The sequence below is a fragment of the Maniola hyperantus genome, chromosome 3, assembly GCF_902806685.2.
Source record: "Maniola hyperantus chromosome 3, iAphHyp1.2, whole genome shotgun sequence".
Lineage (NCBI taxonomy): Eukaryota > Metazoa > Arthropoda > Insecta > Lepidoptera > Nymphalidae > Maniola > Maniola hyperantus.
Window position 1 is genome coordinate 1803004 of NC_048538.1, and position 21473 is coordinate 1824476.

Here is a 21473-nt window from a genome sequence, read left to right on the forward strand (position 1 = left end):
TACAAATTTCTAACCCATATTTCACCTCCTTCAAGGTAGAATTTTCAAAAATTCTTTTTAGTGGATGTCTACGTCATAATAGCTATCTGCATGCCAAATTACAGCCCGATCCGTCCAGTACTTAGAGCTGTGCGGTGATAATCAGTCAGTCAGTAAGTCAGTCAATCAGTCAGCCAGTCACTTTTTCCTTTTATAAGTATATTTAAGATAAACATTTATTAAAATAAGACTCTACGTGATCTATACAAATTTATAACCCATATTTCACCTCCTTCAAGGTAGAATTTTCAAAAATTCTTTTTAGTGGATGTCTACGTCATAATAGCTATCTGCACGCCAAATTACAGCCCGATCCGTCTAGTAGTTTGAGCTGTGCGTTGATAAATCAGTCAGTCAGTAAGTCAGTCAATCAGTCAGCCAGTCACTTTTTCCTTTTATAAGTATATTTAAGATAAACATTTATTAATATAAGACTCAGAAGAAATAAATAAAAAGTAATGTTTTATAGCTTTATTCCCAGCATAAGCAGCAACTCCAAGTTCTTCGCTAAATGTGTTTTTTCAGCGACGTACGTTAATCCTACTTGCGCTGAGCAATATAATATGTCTTGGCCGCTATAAAAGTTACACGTTAAGTTATGCTTTAACTTAAATCTTAGTTTGGAAAGTAACATTATGAAGGAGTTAAGTTTAGTAACAAATAATTATAACTTGAATAAATTATTGAATTGAGAGCTATGCTGGGAGTTTCTCTACGTGATCAAATCAGAAATGAGGAGATTCGTAGGAGAACTAGAATAACCGACATAGCTCAAAGCTAAATTAAAATTACAATAATTACCGAGTGCCCAATGATGAGCTTTGAGGTCTTGTAGTTGTGGAGTTTCGATTTCCGACTGGATCAGGTCTGGTGTGGTGGCTAGTAAGTAGCCACGGCCGAAGCCACCCAAGCAAAGCCGACCCGGGACCAAAACATAACTAAATAAGCTACCAACTAGAGTTAACTAGACTCTAGACCAACATAAGCAGAGACTAATTTCTCCTCGGTGCTAACAAGGCAGTTTACCAAGAGATAGGTAGGTAGGTACCTATCCCCAAAACAAAAGAGTAAAATAGAGGCAATAAGTTTCCGAAGTATGATTTATTTGGTTCCGTGTGGCGGATGGTGCCGTTTTCTCCACGTCACGTTTATGGCGTTATGGCGCGCGCCTTTTGTTTTTGTCGCCGTGACTACCCGCGACGTCGCGTGTAGATACACTTATGAAAAATATCAAATACCTATTAACCTACGCTGAAAAATCCTATACAAACCGATTGACACAACTATTCGTATTCCATAACGGCTACCTAAATCAAGGTAAGTACTTTTACCTATTTCACCACAAACTCCTTTTTTTCACATAGAGACATACACTGACGAAAATATTATGAGGTTAGACTTAGCAAATATTGGTGTAGGCAGTATGCACGCTACGTTCTTTGTTTAAGTCCCGCTAATTGCTATTGCACTGGAACCATGTCTCATTAACATCGAAATGACGTCATTTTGACGTCAGCCGAAATAAAAATATATCATCAGCTCGAAATTTTAGTCTCGTCCTGACGTCACTAAAATGGCGGCCACGCGCATTAAAAATTTGCGTGACTTATACACCAAAATATTGAGCGCCTTGTAACAAATTACTGGAAAAGGCGTTGGCTATGGTGTTCGTGTTGGGATGAATTTTCAACTCTGTTCGACAACGGGATGACTAAAAATCGGTCAAGTGCGAGTCGGACTCACACAGGAAGGGTTCCGTACCATCGTACAAAAAATAACACTTTTTTTCTTCACGGCGGCAATTTAAATTTTTTTTGTATTTGTTGTTACAGCGGCACACACACACACACACATATAAATACACATTCTGTGAAAGTTTTAGGTCTACTTATTATGGTTCACGAGATACCGCCCGCTGACAGACGGAACGATGGACGGGCGGAAGGGCGGACAGATAGCGGAGTCTTAGTAATAGGGTCCCTTCGGGTACGGAACCCTAAAAACTAGCAGGTTCAATTTGCACCCGATTCATCTTATCTACTTATTTCACCAGAATGCGCAAACTTGTTAGTTCCCACCAAATTACAACATGGGGTTATTCAAGGGGCGGACCAACAAATTACTAAAAGGCCGGCAACGCATCGACGGTTCCTCTGGTGCTGCAAATCTTCATAGGCGGCGGTAATCACTTAACTTCAGGTGACCCGCCTGCTCGTTTGCTCGCTATCTCTATTAATAAAACAAGGCCAGTAGAAATAAAAACTAGACTGTATTAAAAAACAAAAATTTAATTACAGTTTTATTTTTTTGGTAAATGCAAATTACCCAGACAAACAACCAAAAATGTATTCACAATAATTCATAAATTATATTGTATACAAATAATATTATGGACACCCATAATTATTTTAGTTCACCGTTAACTTATAAGTAGAAGCGGAATTCTTATTAATAGGTACGAAATTATGAGAAATAAATAATTATCATTATTCTTTTAATTAATTAATAATAAAAAATAACAATGGCGTCGTTAGCGCTGATTTTTTAAAAACTAAACTAACATCTTTTCACAGAACTAAATTTTTCATCTTTTAATATTATTTAAATTGTAACTTTACTAAAGAGATCGCTTTAATTTAAGAAGATTCCGTGCCACAAAATTTGATTCGTATAGCTAAAAACTAATTGACGCGGCGTAACGGCGTAGGCGAAACGAACCAAATAACTGACGAATTGCATGTTAGAATCGATAAACTATAAGTGAATAGGCATTCCGTATTGCTGCTTGTTCAATTTTTATGTAAAGTAAATGTCTGTTCTTTTAAAAAATATTTAAAAAATCGCCTATCATAATATTATATTTTTCTCAAAAGTCCCTTAAAATTATTAAGTACGTACTAAATTACAATACTAATCACAATCATTGTGTAATTACTAAATAAAGTTCTGTGTAAAAGTGCTTTTGAATTTAAAACAATAGTCTTAAAAAAATATTTATTTACATTAATATAATTAATTAGTAACTGGCAGTTTTCAGAAGGCACACATTCGAAGGCATTTTATTCATGTAAAAAGCACAACTTATTAGCTTAAAAGTGACCGTATTTTATCCATGATATGACTATTTTAGAAATTGACAAAATACTCCAAAGAGAGTCTATAGGTTTTCTGTTCCGTGATAGGTTTCATGTTCTCTTTACTTTAGAAAAAGTAGGTACCTACCTATTCTATATAAAAACACGTCCAAAGCTTGTTGTCTCTTCAAAATAAAATAATAGATAGATATGTAATTATCTTAGAATGTAATTATGCACTCAGGTAATAATTGCTATGCTACAACCGAAGTTAGATATTTACAATTTAATATTGTGTTGTAAAGTTCCATTTTTGAACTATTCAGACGTCTGTCTTAATCAGCTACTGTGCGTTTAGCTAATAATACTATGCATATATATCTAAAATTTGTATATTTAGGTATACATTATGTGATGTTTTTCTAACAAATTAGATAACTTTTGAATATACTTACATGGCAAAGGTATTTACTATACAAGGCATTAAATAGTATATGTATTGCAATAATTTATAATATGTATATTCTTGATATGTACGAAACTCGCTAAATCTTTAAGCTATAGTCTGATTTTGAAGAATTCAATTTTTAAAATGCACTTTTCTCTACCTTGTGCACTACAAGAAAGTTTCTATCACTCGCTTATGTACTAATAAGTAATATAATATACCTAACTAGTACTAGTAATATTAAATCACTTTCAGTTTAAACTAATTTTAACTAATATAACCAGACAGAAAGATTTTGTTGCAGAATTAAAATTAGTTTAAACTTTAAACTGAAAATGATTCATAATTTATTATCATGCTGCACATATACTTGACAAAATGTAGAACTGACTAATCTTATATTTTATGCAATTTAATATAGGTACATTTGAGTTTGTTTAAGATGATTATTATTGCCCATGCATACTATCATATCAATGCAAGCCTACGACTAATGCCTTCTAAATTATTAATTTTCATAGAAAAAATAGATTTCAATTAGTATTAAATGAATAGTTCGAAGATCCTCTTTTTAACCAACTGCAATGATACGCAGTCATTTAAAAATACACCTAATTAATATTAATATAGATCACATTTTAACACTCAACCATATTCAACACACAATACGTGTACTCATTTTTTTTACTTTTCGTTTTTTATATATACCCTAATATGGCGTAATACCAAAGTGGTTTGTTTCTATATTTCAATATCGTGACTAGTGATACGTTATATATCTATATACCTAAGTAATATAATATATATTTAGAAATATTTTTGTATGTTTAAAACCTTAAAATATTTTTGGTCAAAAATATTCAAGGTCTTTTTTTACAAATATAAAAATCAATTTTGAGATTAATCTCATGAGGCACATTTTATTCTGACATAGATATATACAATTGACATTTTCACTTAATTCTGTTGTACAAAAAACTAAGTCAAATAAATTAAAATCCGTTCTTTTCGTAGAAAACTTTAGAACACCAATTACTTTTAGTTAAAAGTTTAGTGTACAATGAATTATTAGTTTAACAAATTTTTATTATAACACCCGCTTCTAAGCAGTAGATTGACTAAAACTTATTCAGATGTATACCTATAGTTACAAAAGTAAATCAATTTCAGAAAATAGAAAATATAATTTTAGTCAACCTCCAGTTTTTATTATTAAAATGGCCGCCGTCCTCCACCAAACTTTTTTCGAATTGACCTGTGATCATAAAATATAGATATATCTAGTTAGATAACCGCTATAGTGTTGCGATTTTTTCATGAAGGATTCTATGAGACCGGAGTACTTAGTCATCTTATTACAATAACTTTAGACGCGCTGTAAACTGACGTTAAACTACAGCGTTGGTAGGTTTAGCGTCTAAGCTACGACAAGATAAACACAACATAAACATGTCTAAAAATAGTCACCACTTGTTTTGCACGAGATCACAAACTAGAATTAATATTGACGTTAATGTTACCATAGGTGACATGACCTCAGCATCAAAATTCACGTTTACGTCAAAAATAGCGTAAATATACTATTAATACCGGTCCATGCTGGTAGAGTCCTGACTTGTGACATCACTTGCCGCATCAGTAGCACTAGAGTCTGAAGCGTTGACATCAGAAGTGCCGTTGACTTCAGAGGTGGCATCAACATCCGAGGTGGCGTCGAGATCGGAGGTGGCATCGACGTCCGAGGTGGCGGCCGCGTCGCTAGAGAGCCCGAGGTCAGTGGTCGGATATCAAAGATGTTCGTCACGACCGTTCAGTGGCTGTCTCTCGGCGTGGTCGGAAGGACGGTTGCGCTTAAAGAATCCGCACTGGAAAGAAAATGCTATTTATTTACCTAGTTGAAAATAGCCCAAAACAGAATTCTAATAAAAATTTGAAGGTGTAGGCAAAGGGGTTTAGAACGAAGTAATTTTCGAAATGACTGCATTTTTTATCCGCGTAAGTACCTACCATAATTTATATTAGTTCCTCACAGTTTCTCTTACGTCAAACATCGCGTCGCATAACAGGTGAGTTTGAAATAACAAGAGACATGAACTAAATCCAGTACGTGCTTTGGAGTTGTTTATAGGAACCTTATTAAGTACAATATTTGGATGACGAGGAACAATGAAGATATATGGTCTTCGATAGTAAAAACCTGAACATTTGAGATTGTCGGAACTGCAACTATCTGAGGGTAGGTACATGACACTATCATTTGAACAGGGGCAATTCTGTCAAAGCATGAAATAGTAAATATTCAAGTGTGTGAAGAAGTGTAAGCTGTGATAGCCTAGTGGTTAGGACGTCCGCCTCCTAATCGGAAGTCGGGGGTTCGATCCCAGGCACGCACCTCTAATTTTTCAGAGATCGGTGATGGGTTGATCATGATGAACAAGATAAGAGAAAACCTACTTTGTAGAGCGCGAAGATGAGCAGAAGCAGCAGTAAGGTGCCCACGACAGCAGCCAAGATGATGACCCATAGTGGTATTGTGCCACTCTCCAGCGCTTCGAGCTGAGGCGTGACTGTGGTATGTGCCTCCACCACCTTCCACGTCCGGTCTGTCGGCCGCCCCACCATTGGTAGCCGGGATACTCGTGCCGCTGCCAGTGAGGACAGCTTTACTGCTCGCTCTTGAGAAATCTGGGAAAAATATTGCGTTTATTTTTTATTTTTTTATTCATTATAGGCAAACGCTTGACCACAATCACACCTGATGGAAAGTGATGATGCGGCCTAAGATGGGACGCGTTTACCTAGAAGATGCCTATTCACTCTTGTTTTAAAGATACCCGGGTTGTAATTGGTAGGAAACACATATCGTGGAAGAGTATTCCATACCTTAGCCATGCGTATGAGGAATGATGACGCAAAGCGTTTCGTGCGTGTAGATGGGATGTCGACGACATAAGGATGGAAACTCGCCCTACTTCTTGCGGTTCGGTGATAAAATGGTGAAGGGGGGACAAGATCGAAAAGTTCCTGAGCACACTCTCCGAAATATATCCTATTATATATTTATCTGTCATTTTTATCCTTATATCAAACCGAATCGAATCAGTGGTTCAGTGCCACAAGGCTCTCTTGGCACTTGAACGACATTGACAGGGGGGCGCTGTCGGAGAACAAAGGCTTAGAATATTCAAACGAGAACAAAGGAAACACTTGACGGCAACATTAGTTCTGATTTTCGCCACGCGCCAAGATAACCTTGTCGCACTGTAAATTCTTTTGACGATTCAGAAGCACTTGTAAACGTTTATACGAATAAAAATCTATTCTAATCTATTCCTAAACCAAATTAGTTAAATTAATCATTTTAGGATTTTGACTGTCGCGTTCAGTATATGGGATTTGGGTCAATCAATCAGCTTGTTTGCGTCCACTGCTGTACAAAAGCCTTCCCAAGAGCACGCCACCACACACGATCCTCGGCCTTCCTCATCCACCTACTGCCCGCTATCTTCTCAAGGTCGTCAGTCCAGCGGGTTGGAGGTCGTCCCACACTGCGCTTGCTGATAGGCGGACGAGCCTGACTCGCACTTGGCCGCTTTTTATAATTATATAGATGCATACCTCATTAAGTACAGAGGCGTTGATTCTCGACCGCAACGCTAACCAGATCTCCTGTCCCTTCACCAGCTGCCCAGTCTTACACCGCAGCACCTCACACTTGTACTTCTCTTGGCATTTCTCTAACATCTCCTTTAATTGAGGGTCCACCTAGAAAAAGACGACTTATTAGTAAAAACATAAATCTGATGTACCATCACAAATATTCGAGTATCCTTACTTCCGAGATTTGATTTTACAAGTGTTATTCCCATTGCAACATAGCAAAATTCAAGTGCCAAATCGCGACCAAAATATCAAGGATTTCCACAAATTCTCGAAGTCATGCCAGAAGACCAAAATCTTCGAAGAGTGCAGGTTGCCAATAATGAAACATACGGATTTTAAACATGGTTGATAACTATGGACCCAACAAGAAAGCTCAGAGTTAAGTACTCAGCGGGCGATGGAGATAGTGTAAGGGTGGTAAATTGGGCGGAATAGAAATATACCCGGATACGGAATAATCTACCACCTTACAAAGATTAGAGGAAAAATAATAATTTACTTTACTTGATCTATCTACCTAGTAAAGAATAGAAGCTAGCCGTCGACTCCCTTGTAATGTATATGAGGTGTTATAAATGAAATTTGCTAGATGTTAGGCAAAATTGTTTTTAATGTAACTTTTACCGGGGTCGCTTAATACATAGTGATGGCTAATAATGCTTAGTTATTCTAGCTTAATGCCAAGACTTAATTTAGATACATTAGAATGCCTTAGGTAGATAGTACATAAAATCTATGTTTTAAATTTAAGATGCCATTGGCATGGAATAGACAATGACACAGTAAAATTCATAAAATTGTTTCAAAATAAAAGCTCAGTAGTAAAGACAGGGTTCTTACTGTACACATACACTAAGAAGGTTCACTAAACTGTTCCAGGATACAAACATTTGCTTACTTGTAGGTGCGAAGACTGCAAGGTAGCTGGACGGCATCGGCCAAGCTCCCAAAACTCGATTTAACTTGATTCTTCACAACCGAAATGTTTCATTACAAAGATTTTCACCAAGTCTTATCCATAGAAATTAAGTTGCCAACGTGAATGTGCAAAGGAAATAAATACGGAAAACGAAAGCGAAAAAAAACGGAAAACCGAAAACTAAAAAAACGGAAACGCAAACGGAAACCCTGTAACAAAGAAAAACAAGATTATAATTTGTGCTGTGTGAAAATTTCGACACGTGGAATTTTCCCGATCAAACACAACTCACCTATTGAACTCCTGGCCACCAATGGTTTTCAGGAGTCCACCCACAACCCATTATCCTCATTTATTTGGGAAGGTAAAATAACTGGAACTGAAAGGGAAAATCATGAAATTAGGATTTTCTCTAACCAAACCGCCATTTTGTCGAATCCACATTACTTGATTTTTCACTCACCATAATTGATGAAACATTGAAATACGTTAGGATGACTAAATTTATAACTATTGTATTTTCCCAGGCGAAGCCATGGGCGAAAAAGAGTGAGATTTTCCTGGAACGAAAAAATTCGTCTTCACATGTTGACTCCAGAAAAATTCTAAATCTCACCAATCGGTGTTGCCAGACGCAACCCGAGTGTGGCCGCTCTCATTTAGTTTGATCATGAAGCCAATTCATTTTTGAATATTTGCGGAACCTAAGGATATATTATAAGAACCGTTTTGTTAATGACTTAACAATAAACAAATGATATTATGGTTTTATTTAATTATTTTGTTTTATTTTTACGACAATTGACAACGAAGCAAACGCCATCTATTGTGGCTCGAATGAACTCTGAACATCGACCCACGCGTAGTTCTGCACCTTGATGCTAGGTGGCACCAACATACTTTGAACAAAATAGATTTTTATTAAAAGCGAAACGCTAGTTAGTAGTTCAAAATTTACAACGTCACAATACTTACCCTCCTACGAAAAGGTTCAACAGGTTGAACCACGCTGCCCTCAGCGTCATCCAACAACTACTAACAATTTGCCTGAAACAAACAAACAAAAAAAACACAGAAGTTACGCGTGAACGCACATCTACTACTAACAAGGAAAATTGTCTAACAAAATAAATATACTGAAAACAGTGTAAGGTTTTATACATTATACTTAACTACACAACCCTAACTTCTAAAAAGAATATATACAAAAAAACTTCATGGTGTCTAAGACACTTGAGTGGAAACATCTTGGCATCATTCTTCAGCTGACTGATAGAATGCGTCTAGGCCTACGGTGGTTCACTCTTTTAAACTACCATCTTAATATTTGTTACTCAACAAATACGGAAAAACTGGTTGTGAACGGGTCCATCTGATATGGCAACCGTTCTCTATCCCATTCGGAAAAATAAAACCGAATCAAAATCGGAATATGAGAAAAAAAAAAACGAAATAACTCTCCTAGAAAATAGATTTCGGAACAGAATCGGAAAAATAACAGAAATGATCCATTATCTAGAAGGAAAACGAAAACAAAACACAAAACCCCCCCTTTTCGTTATCCCCAAAGTACGATATTTGCATTTTTACTTTCTCAACCGGTTGGTCTACCACAAGCATTCCAATCATCACATATTCATCCCTACATACATCCACTACATTCCTCCTCAACTGAACCATGGTAATGTAACTGTTAACTCAGAACATCACTACACTCATTCAAATTCCTAATTGAATATTGATAACTTAAATATTCAAACAGTTTAGACCAAACTAAGTAATGGCAAATATCTACTTCTTAATATCCTTAATATGCCAAGTGCCTATTGGGTGGTTGTCAGCTACTCTAACTAGTTCATAAACCAAAGGTGACAAAACCTTGACAACCCTGCACTTTTCATACTTAGGTGCCAGCTTAGCTGCGAAAAAATTTGTAGCGTCGCTTTGTGGATAGGTCTTTTTCCACACTATATCCCCAACAGAATAGCTTGCAGACCTACGCCTTAAGTTGTAATGCGTTGCATACTCTGCATGAGCCTGAAACAAATTTCTCCTAACCTGACCAAATATGTCCTCCAAAGTTCCAAACTTTCCTGCGTATTCCTCCCTTGGAATTCCGGCCTCGTACTCCTTATCCGTGTCCTTATAGAAGGAACCATTTAAAACCGGTTCTCTAGCGTGGACAAGGAAGAACGGGGAGAATCCAGTGGATTCATTAACCGCACTGTTTATGGCGAACTGGACCTTGTACAGGTTTTCGTCCCAGGACCTGTGGTTATCTTTCACAAAAGCGGCTACAGCAGTCATAACAACCTTATTGTACCTCTCAACAAGGTTAACTTGCGGAGTGTACAGTGGTGTGTAGTGTAATTTCGGAATATTATAACGCTTAATGAGATTACGGAATTCAGATCCTGTAAATTGGGACCCATTGTCCACAATCACAGTCTCTGGAACACTATGGTTCAAAAATACAAAATTCTCTAGCGCTTTAACAACAGCGGCACCTGTGGCACGCCGTAACGGAAACAACATTGTATATTTCGAAAAACAACACGTCACCACAAAAAGAAATGTAAATCCTGATTTAGACCTAGGCAAAGGTCCGACTAAATCAGCCGAAATGACCTGAAAAGGTCTCTCGCAGACTTTAGGCTTCCCTAGCAGACCTGGAGTGGCTGATGTCGTGTGTTTATACGCAGAGCAAGTATCACAATTCTTAACGTACTCAACCACGTCCTTATACATACCACGCCAAAAATATCTGAGGGATAATCTGCGATGAGTTTTGAACACACCAAAATGACCTGCAGTTGCATCTGCATGGTTTTGTTGCATAATTCTAAGGATGTCGTTCTTGTGGACTACCTCTTTCCAGTCGAACTCACTGAGAAGCTGGTATTTACATTTACTGTAACGATATAGTTTATCGTTCAAAATACAAAAATTCGGAAAATTTGCTGGATTGATTTTACAGCCATTAAATGTTTTGTCATACCAGTCATCTACCAAAACTTGTTGACTAGAGTTATCATTACGATCACCAACTACATCTACGTGTATGAGTCTCGACAAGGTATCCGGAACTACATTATCACAACCCTTCCTATGTTCGATAACAAAATTATACTGTGATAATCTACAACCCCATCTGGCGAGTCGTCCTGAGGGATTTTCTAAATTTAAGAACCACTTTAGGGATGCATGGTCTGTGATAATTGTGACTGGCTTGGAACCAAAATAAGCCTGAAATTTCTCCACTGCAAAAATCACAGCTAGAGCCTCGCGTTCCGTCGCGCTGTAATTCCTTTCGTTTTTATTTAGGCTCCTACTGACATACGCAATGGGATGATCGCAACCATCGGTTTCTTGCGTCAGCATACCGCCAACACCATATGCAGAAGCATCACAATGTATTTTGAATGGTTTTTCAAAATTCGGTACCGCAAGAACAGGTGCGGTTACCAACGCATTCTTCAATGTATTAAATGCTACCTCTGCCTGTTCGCTCCACTCAAATTTAGGTGCGTTCTTTCCTTTACTCGTTAGTCTATTGAGTGGTGCAGCGATGGTTGAAAAATTCCTAATAAAGCGCCTGTACCAAGAACAAGTGCCTAGGAAAATCTTTACCTCCTGTGCAGTTTTTGGGGTCGGAAAGTTCAAAACTGCGGCAACTTTTCCAGGATCTGTGCGTAAACCAAATTCATCCACTATATACCCTAAATATTTCAAAGAGTTTCTAAAAAAATTACATTTATCAAAATTTATGGATAGTTGAGCCATTTTTAGTTTATCCAGAACTCTGTTTAATAAAATTAAATGGGTTTCAAAATCAGCAGAACAAATAACAATATCATCTATATAACAAAATACTATTCCATTTTCAATATCACTACAAAAATTTTGATTAAATAACTGGTCCATTAACCTCTGCTGTCGTGCTGGTGCACCGCATAGGCCAAACGGCATGACTTTAAATTTGAATAACCCTCTACCAGGAACTGTAAAACTGGTTTTTTCCTGAGAGTCGTTAGCTAACGGAATTTGCCAGAAACTTGAACTTAAATCAATCGATGATAAAAACCTTGCCTCTTTCAAGCTATCTAGAATTTGTGGAATGTACGGTATTGAGTATGAATCCCCCTTTGTCACTGAATTTAATTTCCTGCAATCTAGGCAAAATCTCCAGTCTCCATTTGCCTTTTTCACTAAAATTGCTGGGTTATTCCAAGGGCTTTCACTCGGAGTAACTACGTCCATTTCCAGCATCCTATCTAACTCTTTACTTAAAGCTTCCTTCTTTTCGGGAGAAAGTGGATATTGTTTTATTTTTATTGGCAAGGCATCACCGGTGTCAATAACATGTTCAATTAATTTTGTTCTACCCAATCCAATTTTCTCTGAAGAAATATCTAAAAATTTATTTACTACAGACTGGGCTAATTCTTTCTGTTGAGATGATAAGTTTTCAAAGAAGTGATGGTATGAATTTGTTCATTATCAATCGCACAAATATTGTAAAATTGAGAAGGTGCCTTAATTAATTCTAAATTATCAAAAATGCCAGGGGCTAACTGAAATGTTTTCCAAAAGTCACAACCAAAAATAACATCCGCTATTATAGAGGGTACTACAAAAAATTTTATTATGTGAGTTACGGAATTATAAGTAATCGGAATAAACATATAACCCATGCAATCAAGTTTGTCTCCATTTGCCACTGAAAATGTGGTATCAATACTGCTATGCAATTTATAACCGAATCTCAAAAAAACCTTGTGCGCCTGGTTACCCAAAATTGACGCGCAAGCACCGGAATCTAGTAAACCTGTAATCTCAAACCCGTCAACAAAAACCTTTAAATGTGGCCTAAAGTCTCGTTTATCCACTGAATACAGAACTGTGTCAGGTAAAAGGGATGTTTTGTTGTTAATGACCAAGTTCTTTACTTGTGTCTCTGCACAGTTCTTACTAATTAGTTTTTTGAATTTTTGTCCGGAGCGGGTTTACTAATCGCCTTTTTACTACAACTTGGACATGTCTTTACTGTAAAGTTCTGACGTCCACACGAAAAACATCTAATAAATTTCGGAACTGTCCTGCAAAATTTAAAGGAATGGTTACCCTTGCCGCACTTGTAACATAGTTGTTTATTTGTTTTCGTAAAATCAGTGCCTTTACTTGTATCAACCTTAGGTGCAGGTGTGACTGAAAGTGTGTTTATCTGTTTTGTCACTTGTTTGTAAGCAAACTCTGAACTTAAAGTTGCCTTACTGTTAGTAGGCTCAGAAAATAAGGCGGAACGCTGCCTCGCAGCCTCTAGTTTGCGACACTTTTCCTTCAACATTGCGACAGACTTAATGTCAACAAGAGCTAATTGTTCTGAGTAAAAAGGGCGAATATTATGTAATAAAATTTGTAACTTTTGTTCTTCGGAAAGTGGTGTTGACAACCTTGAAAACATGCAAAACATTATAGCGAAATAGATAGACACAGGTTCTTCAGAGCCTTGTGTTCTTGCTCGAATTTCACCTAGCAACCTGTAGTCATAATCTACTGCATCAAATTCCTCTAAAAATAAAGTTTTCAATTCTGACCAAGACGAAACTTGACATTTGTTGCCTCTGTACCATAACAATGCTCGGCCTGTAAAAAGATGAAATGCAGAAACAAATAATTTTCCATCTGAAACGCCATAAGATCTTTTATATTCCTCAACGCGTTCGATGAAACTGCGCGGATCACCCTGTCCGTTGAAATTTAACTTCCACTTGGCAACATTTTATCACCAGTGCAGTCAACGGCGGTACTCTCGGAATCCAGTGATTCGTCGTGAGACGACTCATTGTCAGCATCTAATCTGGAAATCAAACTCTGCAACTTTGTATGTAATTCACTCTTCCTACTTATTAAGCTGAGTTCGGAACACTGTATTCTCAAAATTCTAAAGTACAAATGTGAAGCTAAAGCTTTAGACCTACAGAGGGCATGTCTATCTTTAGTGTCAGAACACTTTTTTAATAAATCTTCTAAGTCTTGAAGTTTTTTAGTAATAACCCCTAACTCACTTTCAGAAGAGAAATCTGTCTCTAAAATTGATTCAGAAGGAATTTCCTGAATTAATTGTTTTAACTGTTTCTTTAAACCTAGCACTGTAGGTGCTGGAGTTTCGGAACGAATGGATACCTCATAACACAATTCGTCCTTCAAAAGTGAATGAAACTGGGCAAAAGTCTGTTCCATTGTGTTAAGTCAAAACACATTTAACAAAATATCGAGCTTGTGTAACTGTCTATGTTTAGCCTTATACAAATTGGTTAAACACAAACACAAAAGAAGTTATTTAAACTATTAAATATACACAAGCAAAATACACAACAAAAACAATATTCTTAAGTCTATCCTAACCTATTTTATCAATTATGTTCCTATTCCAAAATATTGTTAATAATACAAGCACATATTATTACTATAGTAAACAAAATATAACAAAATAAAACTTCCCAAAATTGAATAAATGATTGTAAGGTGCAGTATCACCTTTATGAGTACACAGTGTGTTACAACCTTTACAATTACAAAAGTAAACAGGCAACAAAGTTGCAATGAACTCTGACTAGCATATTATCTTTCAAAAAAAAAAAAAACAAAGAGATTGTGCAATGGTTTGATGGCTGTTACTTTACACTTTTAACACATAACCTAAAATACAACAAAATCTGTTTCTAAATGTCACTTTAAACTACCAGCATTCAATTAAACTTAACATGTTTTGTGTGTGAAGTAGCTTTTATCATAACCTTAACACAGCTCTAAACAAAATTTCAACAAAATAATGAAGTATCAAGTCACTGAAAAAAAATTGTTCATAACTTCATACTTGAACTTAATGTAATCTCTGAATATAGTTTATATATTTAGTTTCACAAGTTGTAACTCTTAGTATTTATAAATGTATGTGTGTAACTAGTTAACAGCACATAGCGTTTCAAAACTTTAATTATACTAAGTTACCGGAATTTTCAAACATAAGATGTACTTACTATTGAAAGCAATACCCAACAACAACTCAGTTAAGCAATGTTTATTACTAAACTGAAGGCAAACATTCACTTATACACCTCCAAGGTAAGTCAAATAACATAATTGAACGGCATAAGCACCATTTATAATGTGTTAATTAAATAAGAAAAAACCAATGTTGGACTATACTCAGAAAATTACTTAACCTATCAGACAAAATTTCTAACTATTAGTTATTATTTAGTTAGTTAACCATAAAAAAAAAACAGCTTAGAGCTCTTTGCAATGTGTCACCACTTAGAAAATTGTACAATCAGCGGAGTACATTTCATAAAATTCACAAAATTTCTCAAAATATACTGAAATAACTATATAAAAAAAACGTTCGGGCGCCATTTGTAAGGGTGGTAAATTGGGCGGAATAGAAATATACCCGGATACGGAATAATCTACCACCTTACAAAGATTAGAGGGAAAAAATAATTTTACTTACTTGATCTATCTACCTAGTAAAGAATAGAAGCTAGCCGTCGACTCCCTTGTAATGTATATGAGGTGTTATAAATGAAATTTGCTAGATGTTAGGCAAAATTGTTTTTAATGTAACTTTTACCGGGGTCGCTTAATACATAGTGATGGCTAATAATGCTTAGTTATTCTAGCTTAATGCCAAGACTTAATTTAGATACATTAGAATGCCTTAGGTAGATAGTACATAAAATCTATGTTTTAAATTTAAGATGCCATTGGCATGGAATAGACAATGACACAGTAAAATTCATAAAATTGTTTCAAAATAAAAGCTCAGTAGTAAAGACAGGGTTCTTACTGTACACATACACTAAGAAGGTTCACTAAACTGTTCCAGGATACAAACATTTGCTTACTTGTAGGTGCGAAGACTGCAAGGTAGCTGGACGGCATCGGCCAAGCTCCCAAAACTCGATTTAACTTGATTCTTCACAACCGAAATGTTTCATTACAAAGATTTTCACCAAGTCTTATCCATAGAAATTAAGTTGCCAACGTGAATGTGCAAAGGAAATAAATACGGAAAACGAAAGCGAAAAAAAACGGAAAACCGAAAACTAAAAAAACGGAAACGCAAACGGAAACCCTGTAACAAAGAAAAACAAGATTATAATTTGTGCTGTGTGAAAATTTCGACACGTGGAATTTTCCCGATCAAACACAACTCACCTATTGAACTCCTGGCCACCAATGGTTTTCAGGAGTCCACCCACAACCCATTATCCTCATTTATTTGGGAAGGTAAAATAACTGGAACTGAAAGGGAAAATCATGAAATTAGGATTTTCTCTAACCAAACCGCCATTTTGTCGAATCCACATTACTTGATTTTTCACTCACCATAATTGATGAAACATTGAAATACGTTAGGATGACTAAATTTATAACTATTGTATTTTCCCAGGCGAAGCCATGGGCGAAAAAGAGTGAGATTTTCCTGGAACGAAAAAATTCGTCTTCACATGTTGACTCCAGAAAAATTCTAAATCTCACCAATCGGTGTTGCCAGACGCAACCCGAGTGTGGCCGCTCTCATTTAGTTTGATCATGAAGCCAATTCATTTTTGAATATTTGCGGAACCTAAGGATATATTATAAGAACCGTTTTGTTAATGACTTAACAATAAACAAATGATATTATGGTTTTATTTAATTATTTTGTTTTATTTTTACGACAATTGACAACGAAGCAAACGCCATCTATTGTGGCTCGAATGAACTCTGAACATCGACCCACGCGTAGTTCTGCACCTTGATGCTAGGTGGCACCAACATACTTTGAACAAAATAGATTTTTATTAAAAGCGAAACGCTAGTTAGTAGTTCAAAATTTACAACGTCACAATAGCTATATATGCTCGGAGTTTCTCTATGTGATAAGATAGGAGGAGATATTATTATGTAGAAGAACCAAAGTAACCGAGCTCAAAGGGTTGCGAAACTGAAGTGGCAAGGGCGGAGCACATAGTTCAAAGAGCCGATAGTTTCGGGGGTTCTAAGGTGCTAGAATGGCTACCTTGTACTGGAAATCGCAGCTCTGACAGACCCTGTTGGACAGAGGACATCACAATAGTCTCAGAAAGCCAATGAATTCAGGCGGCACAATACTGTGGCGTGTGGAGGTCCCTACAAGAGACCTATCTCTAGCAGTGGACTTCTTTCGGACGTCTTTCGGATGACGACAGGTGACAGCGACTATATGTACTCGTACATACTTTAAATAATCTTTAAGTGATTTACCTCTTGGTCTTGTCGTTTCCGTCTAGTGCTCTCTTGCCTTTGTCCCGCCGTTGAGCTGAAGCTGCCACCCGATTGCGAGTATGTATTTTGGCCTCCTGTTGGATATATATAGTAAGTAATATTCTAAATCAAAGGACTATTCTATATTTACATTTGCTCAATAGCTCAACGGGTAGAGGAGTGGACTGAAAACCAAAAGGTCGACGGTTCAAACCCCGCCCGTTGCACTATTGTTGTACCTACTCCTAGCACAAGCTTGACGCTTAATTGGAGAGGAAAGGGGAACATTACTCATTTAACATGGCTAATATTCTTTAATTTAAAATCGCACAAACTCTGGTAATTTGCTTAGCCACTGAATCGATTTCGTCAAAACATGGAGATAGATTGCATACAGGGGACAGGCATTACTTTTTGTTCCGGGAATGTAATGAGTTTTTGGAATTTTTAAAACCCTAAATCCACACAGGAGTCGCGGTCATCAGCCAGTTAGTTATAAAATATGAAGTAAAAAAAGGTTTGTGTTCTGAATACATAACAAGATAATCTACAAAACCTAAAATCACACAGTAATTTAATAGGTAAAGGTAGCAAAATAAAGGGTAGCAATAAATTTACCTGAGTTAGAAGAATAAGAATAACCTCCACTGCTAGCACCGTAGCCACCACCAGACGAGCCTCTATAACTTCCCTGTCGGACTCCAGTTTGGTAACCTCCTTGGGCACCTCCACTTTGGTAACCTTGGGAACCTCCACTTTGGTAACCTTGGGAACCTCCACTTTGGGAACCTCGATAAGCTCCTCCGTGAACAGCCCCTGCTCCACCTCTGGCATTAGTTACATCAGCAATCCCATATTTAAATTCATTATTGGGATTCTGGGCAGCGTAAGCTCCAAATCCTTCTAGCCTGTCTTCTTCCTCGTCCCCCACCACAGTGATACTGGGACTATTTCGGAAGGTACTGGAGCCAGCGTTCATGATATCTGGATTCACAGTTTCAGTAGTTGCCCAGGAACCGTGGACGAAGCCTTGCCCTTGACTTGAACTTGAGCCGTAGTTTTGGCTTGCACCACCTTGGTTGTTAAGGTACCTAAAACGCATGATTAGTTTTAAAATAAACAGTTATTCAAGCTGTGTAAATTTATATAATTTTCTCTATTACTGGAAATGTTACCTACTATAAAATTTATAGCTAGCCTGAAATGGTGCCAAGAATCTGACTGCAAAATGGGCCTAAGTTAAGGGATCGATTTTTTAAATAATCTTTAACTGAGGAACGAATTGGACGTTTCTACTATTTTATGTCGTAACATCTGTACTTAAAAATTTACATGTTATAAGGTACAGTTGAAGCAAGATGTTTAATCGACTTACGTGTTAAAAGAACTGCCCGCTTCACCCTCGTGTCCCAATGACCCATATTCCGTACTCGTTTCAGTTTGGGATATAATATTATTGTTCTCATCATAGATAACTGTTCTATTCCTGAATCGGACTACACGGCCATCTTTGCCTATTTCGCCAGCATTACCAAACCCTTGGCCTTGGGCGTAACCTTGGCCGCTTTGTGCATTTCCTTGATAATAGCCACCTTGGTTGTAGTTACCCTGTGCGTAGCCTCCTTGCGCTTGTCCTTGTCCATAGCTACCCTGAACGTTGCCACCTTGGCCAGAACTACCTTGGCTATATCCACTTTGACCTCCCTGAGTATAAGTTCCCTGATTTAAATCTCTTCCAGATCCTTGGTAATTAGGTCTTGCTAATGTTTGGAGATTCTTTCTTATAGCTTCTCGTTCTGCTTCCGTCAAACCTTGACCAGACGATCCACTTGACCAAGTACGGTTGTATGAATATGAGTTGCCTTGACCTGTGCCACCAACTTGGCCATTGCCATATTGGCCTCCAGAAACTTGACCACTGCCATATTGTTTGCCGGTAGCTTGGCCTCCACTCGATCCATACTGACCGCCAGCTGACACAATTGTACTTGTCTGTCCAGTGACTTGGCCACCACTTCCTTGGTTGCTATTAAATTGTCCTCCACTACCATAAACGCCACTAGAACTTTGACCTTGGCCACCACTAACTTGGCCACTGCCTTGCTGAGAAACAAATTGGCCGTTGGTAGAATAGCTTTCATCCCAATATTCTGCAAAAGAAAGATACCATAGAAGATTAATATAATATGTATACCATTAAGGCAGTAAACCTTCGCTTAAACTGTAATCTTTCACTCTAAAAAAAAAGTTACGTACGTTGTCCATAATAACCTTCACCGCCACTAATTTGCGATCCCGTGTAGAGTTCATTGCTCTTCATTGCTGAAAAAGAATTAAATATACTATTAAAAAATGTTAGAAACAACTAATATTGTATTTTCTTGTACAGATGTGGCGTCCAGTGATCTACATTGACGATCAATGTTATTGCATAGCTAACATTGAAAAGCTTTGGACATCCGATCGAGCGACAATTAGAAAGTAATCCTGTACACTGCTTTGTATAAAAATGTATGGAGTGCATTTGTGGAGGGTGACCGCAACGTAACGTAATGTAATAAAAAACAGTCGAATTGAGAACCTCCTCCTTTTTGTTAAAAGTAGTCTGTGTCACTCTCCAAGTCTTGAACTATACCCATGCAAAAATCTCGTCAATCCGTTGCTCCATTGCGACATGGTTGAAGGACAAACCAACTAACAAACACACTTTCGAATTTATAATATGGGTAGTGATAATATGAGTAGTGATACCTACCTTCTTTTTCCTTCGATAGCAGGAAAGCGTACGGGTTTTGCACGAAGATGTTCCCTGGGTTGACATTTCGCGCCATATCGCACTTCATGTTGCCAAGCCATTGCGGTTGTACCAGCATGTACATCAGATTCTCACCTGAAAATATAAATTATTATTATAACACAACCAGATGATTAAAAAAATTAAGAGACATTTCACCGCGATTAATAGCCTCATCTGGTGACAGAAGGGCTGGCTCGTTTTTTGCGCAACGGATCAGCCTAGCTGTCCAGCGCGGAAATGCAGCCAGTATACTTGACACTATTCCACACGGGCATGATTTGTATATAGTAATAAGATAAGGCTATCTTTAAGTTTTATTGTATTATTTTCATTTTAAAAAAGACCAGATGATAGACATTGGGATGACTAAGGTGCTGGAATGGCTACCGGAAAGCGTAGCGTTAGCAAACTCTCCACTAGGTAGATAGACAAATAGCAGGGACACATCGTGATTAAAGAAACTAACCGCAATACCAACTTCTTACATTCTACAAAATCAGGGACTCCAATATAACTTCACAGCCTCAATAGCTGAACCGTTGGGGAGCGGATTGAATTGCCGAAAAGTCGGCGGTTCAAAGCACTCATTGCACTATTGTCGTACCTGCTCCTAGCACACGCTTTACGTTTAGTTGTAGGGGAAAGCGGAATATTAGCCCTGATTTAGCATGGCTTATATTCTTTTTATAAAAAAAACTAGCTCGTTAGAAAGTTTAGAGCACTGCAGAAACGTTGACGTTTTTAATACAGGAACTAAAGGAGTTAGATCCAATACCACTTTCCCATACCAAAAAACTTACCAGTTAGAGTCTGATAAGGCCACATCACATATATCTCAGCTTCCTCAACAGTAAAAGGTCCTTCGTTCTTGATGTTGTACTTGTGAATCACTTGAGGCCCCAGCTTTGTGTCATCTTTCAACTTTTGTGCATCGTACAGTGAAGCGTTATAGTGCAGTTCTGGTGGATCTGATATTCTGGAATGGATAATTAGAGCATTAAGATTTATTCCGGCGGTTTTGACACAGATCAATAATGGAATCGATACTTATTGGTGCGAGTTAAGGTGCACACAAATTCTGGTCGTTTTCCTGAAGTTGGCAAGTGCAACAAAGCAATAAGAGCAAAATTTAATATCCTAAATTGAACACTTGAAAATAGCAACCGCCGAGTTTCTTGTCCAGTGGTAAATTAAACTACTTAACGATTCAAAAGCACTTGTAAAAGTTTACTTGAATAA

The 21473-nt window shown here is 37.2% G+C and overlaps 1 protein-coding gene across 4 annotated transcripts in view; it reads right to left on the reverse strand.

Annotated features, from left to right (window-relative positions):
• Positions 1-2307: 2307 nt before the first annotated feature.
• The window catches only part of if (integrin subunit alpha inflated), a 121280-nt gene continuing 102114 nt past the window's right edge, over positions 2308-21473 (reverse strand). For all 4 annotated transcript variants that reach the window (XM_034984884.2, XM_069509699.1, XM_069509700.1 and 1 more), the window contains 9 exons: positions 21035-21210; positions 20193-20327; positions 19694-19759; positions 18813-19587; positions 18056-18528; positions 17438-17532; positions 7180-7326; positions 6016-6246; positions 2308-5426 (listed from right to left, as the gene is read on the reverse strand). In XM_034984884.2, coding sequence (XP_034840775.1) covers positions 5349-5426; positions 6016-6246; positions 7180-7326; positions 17438-17532; positions 18056-18528; positions 18813-19587; positions 19694-19759; positions 20193-20327; positions 21035-21210 — 2176 coding nt within the window. In that variant the 3' untranslated portion in view covers positions 2308-5348. The remainder of the gene's footprint in view (positions 5427-6015; positions 6247-7179; positions 7327-17437; positions 17533-18055; positions 18529-18812; positions 19588-19693; positions 19760-20192; positions 20328-21034; positions 21211-21473) is intronic.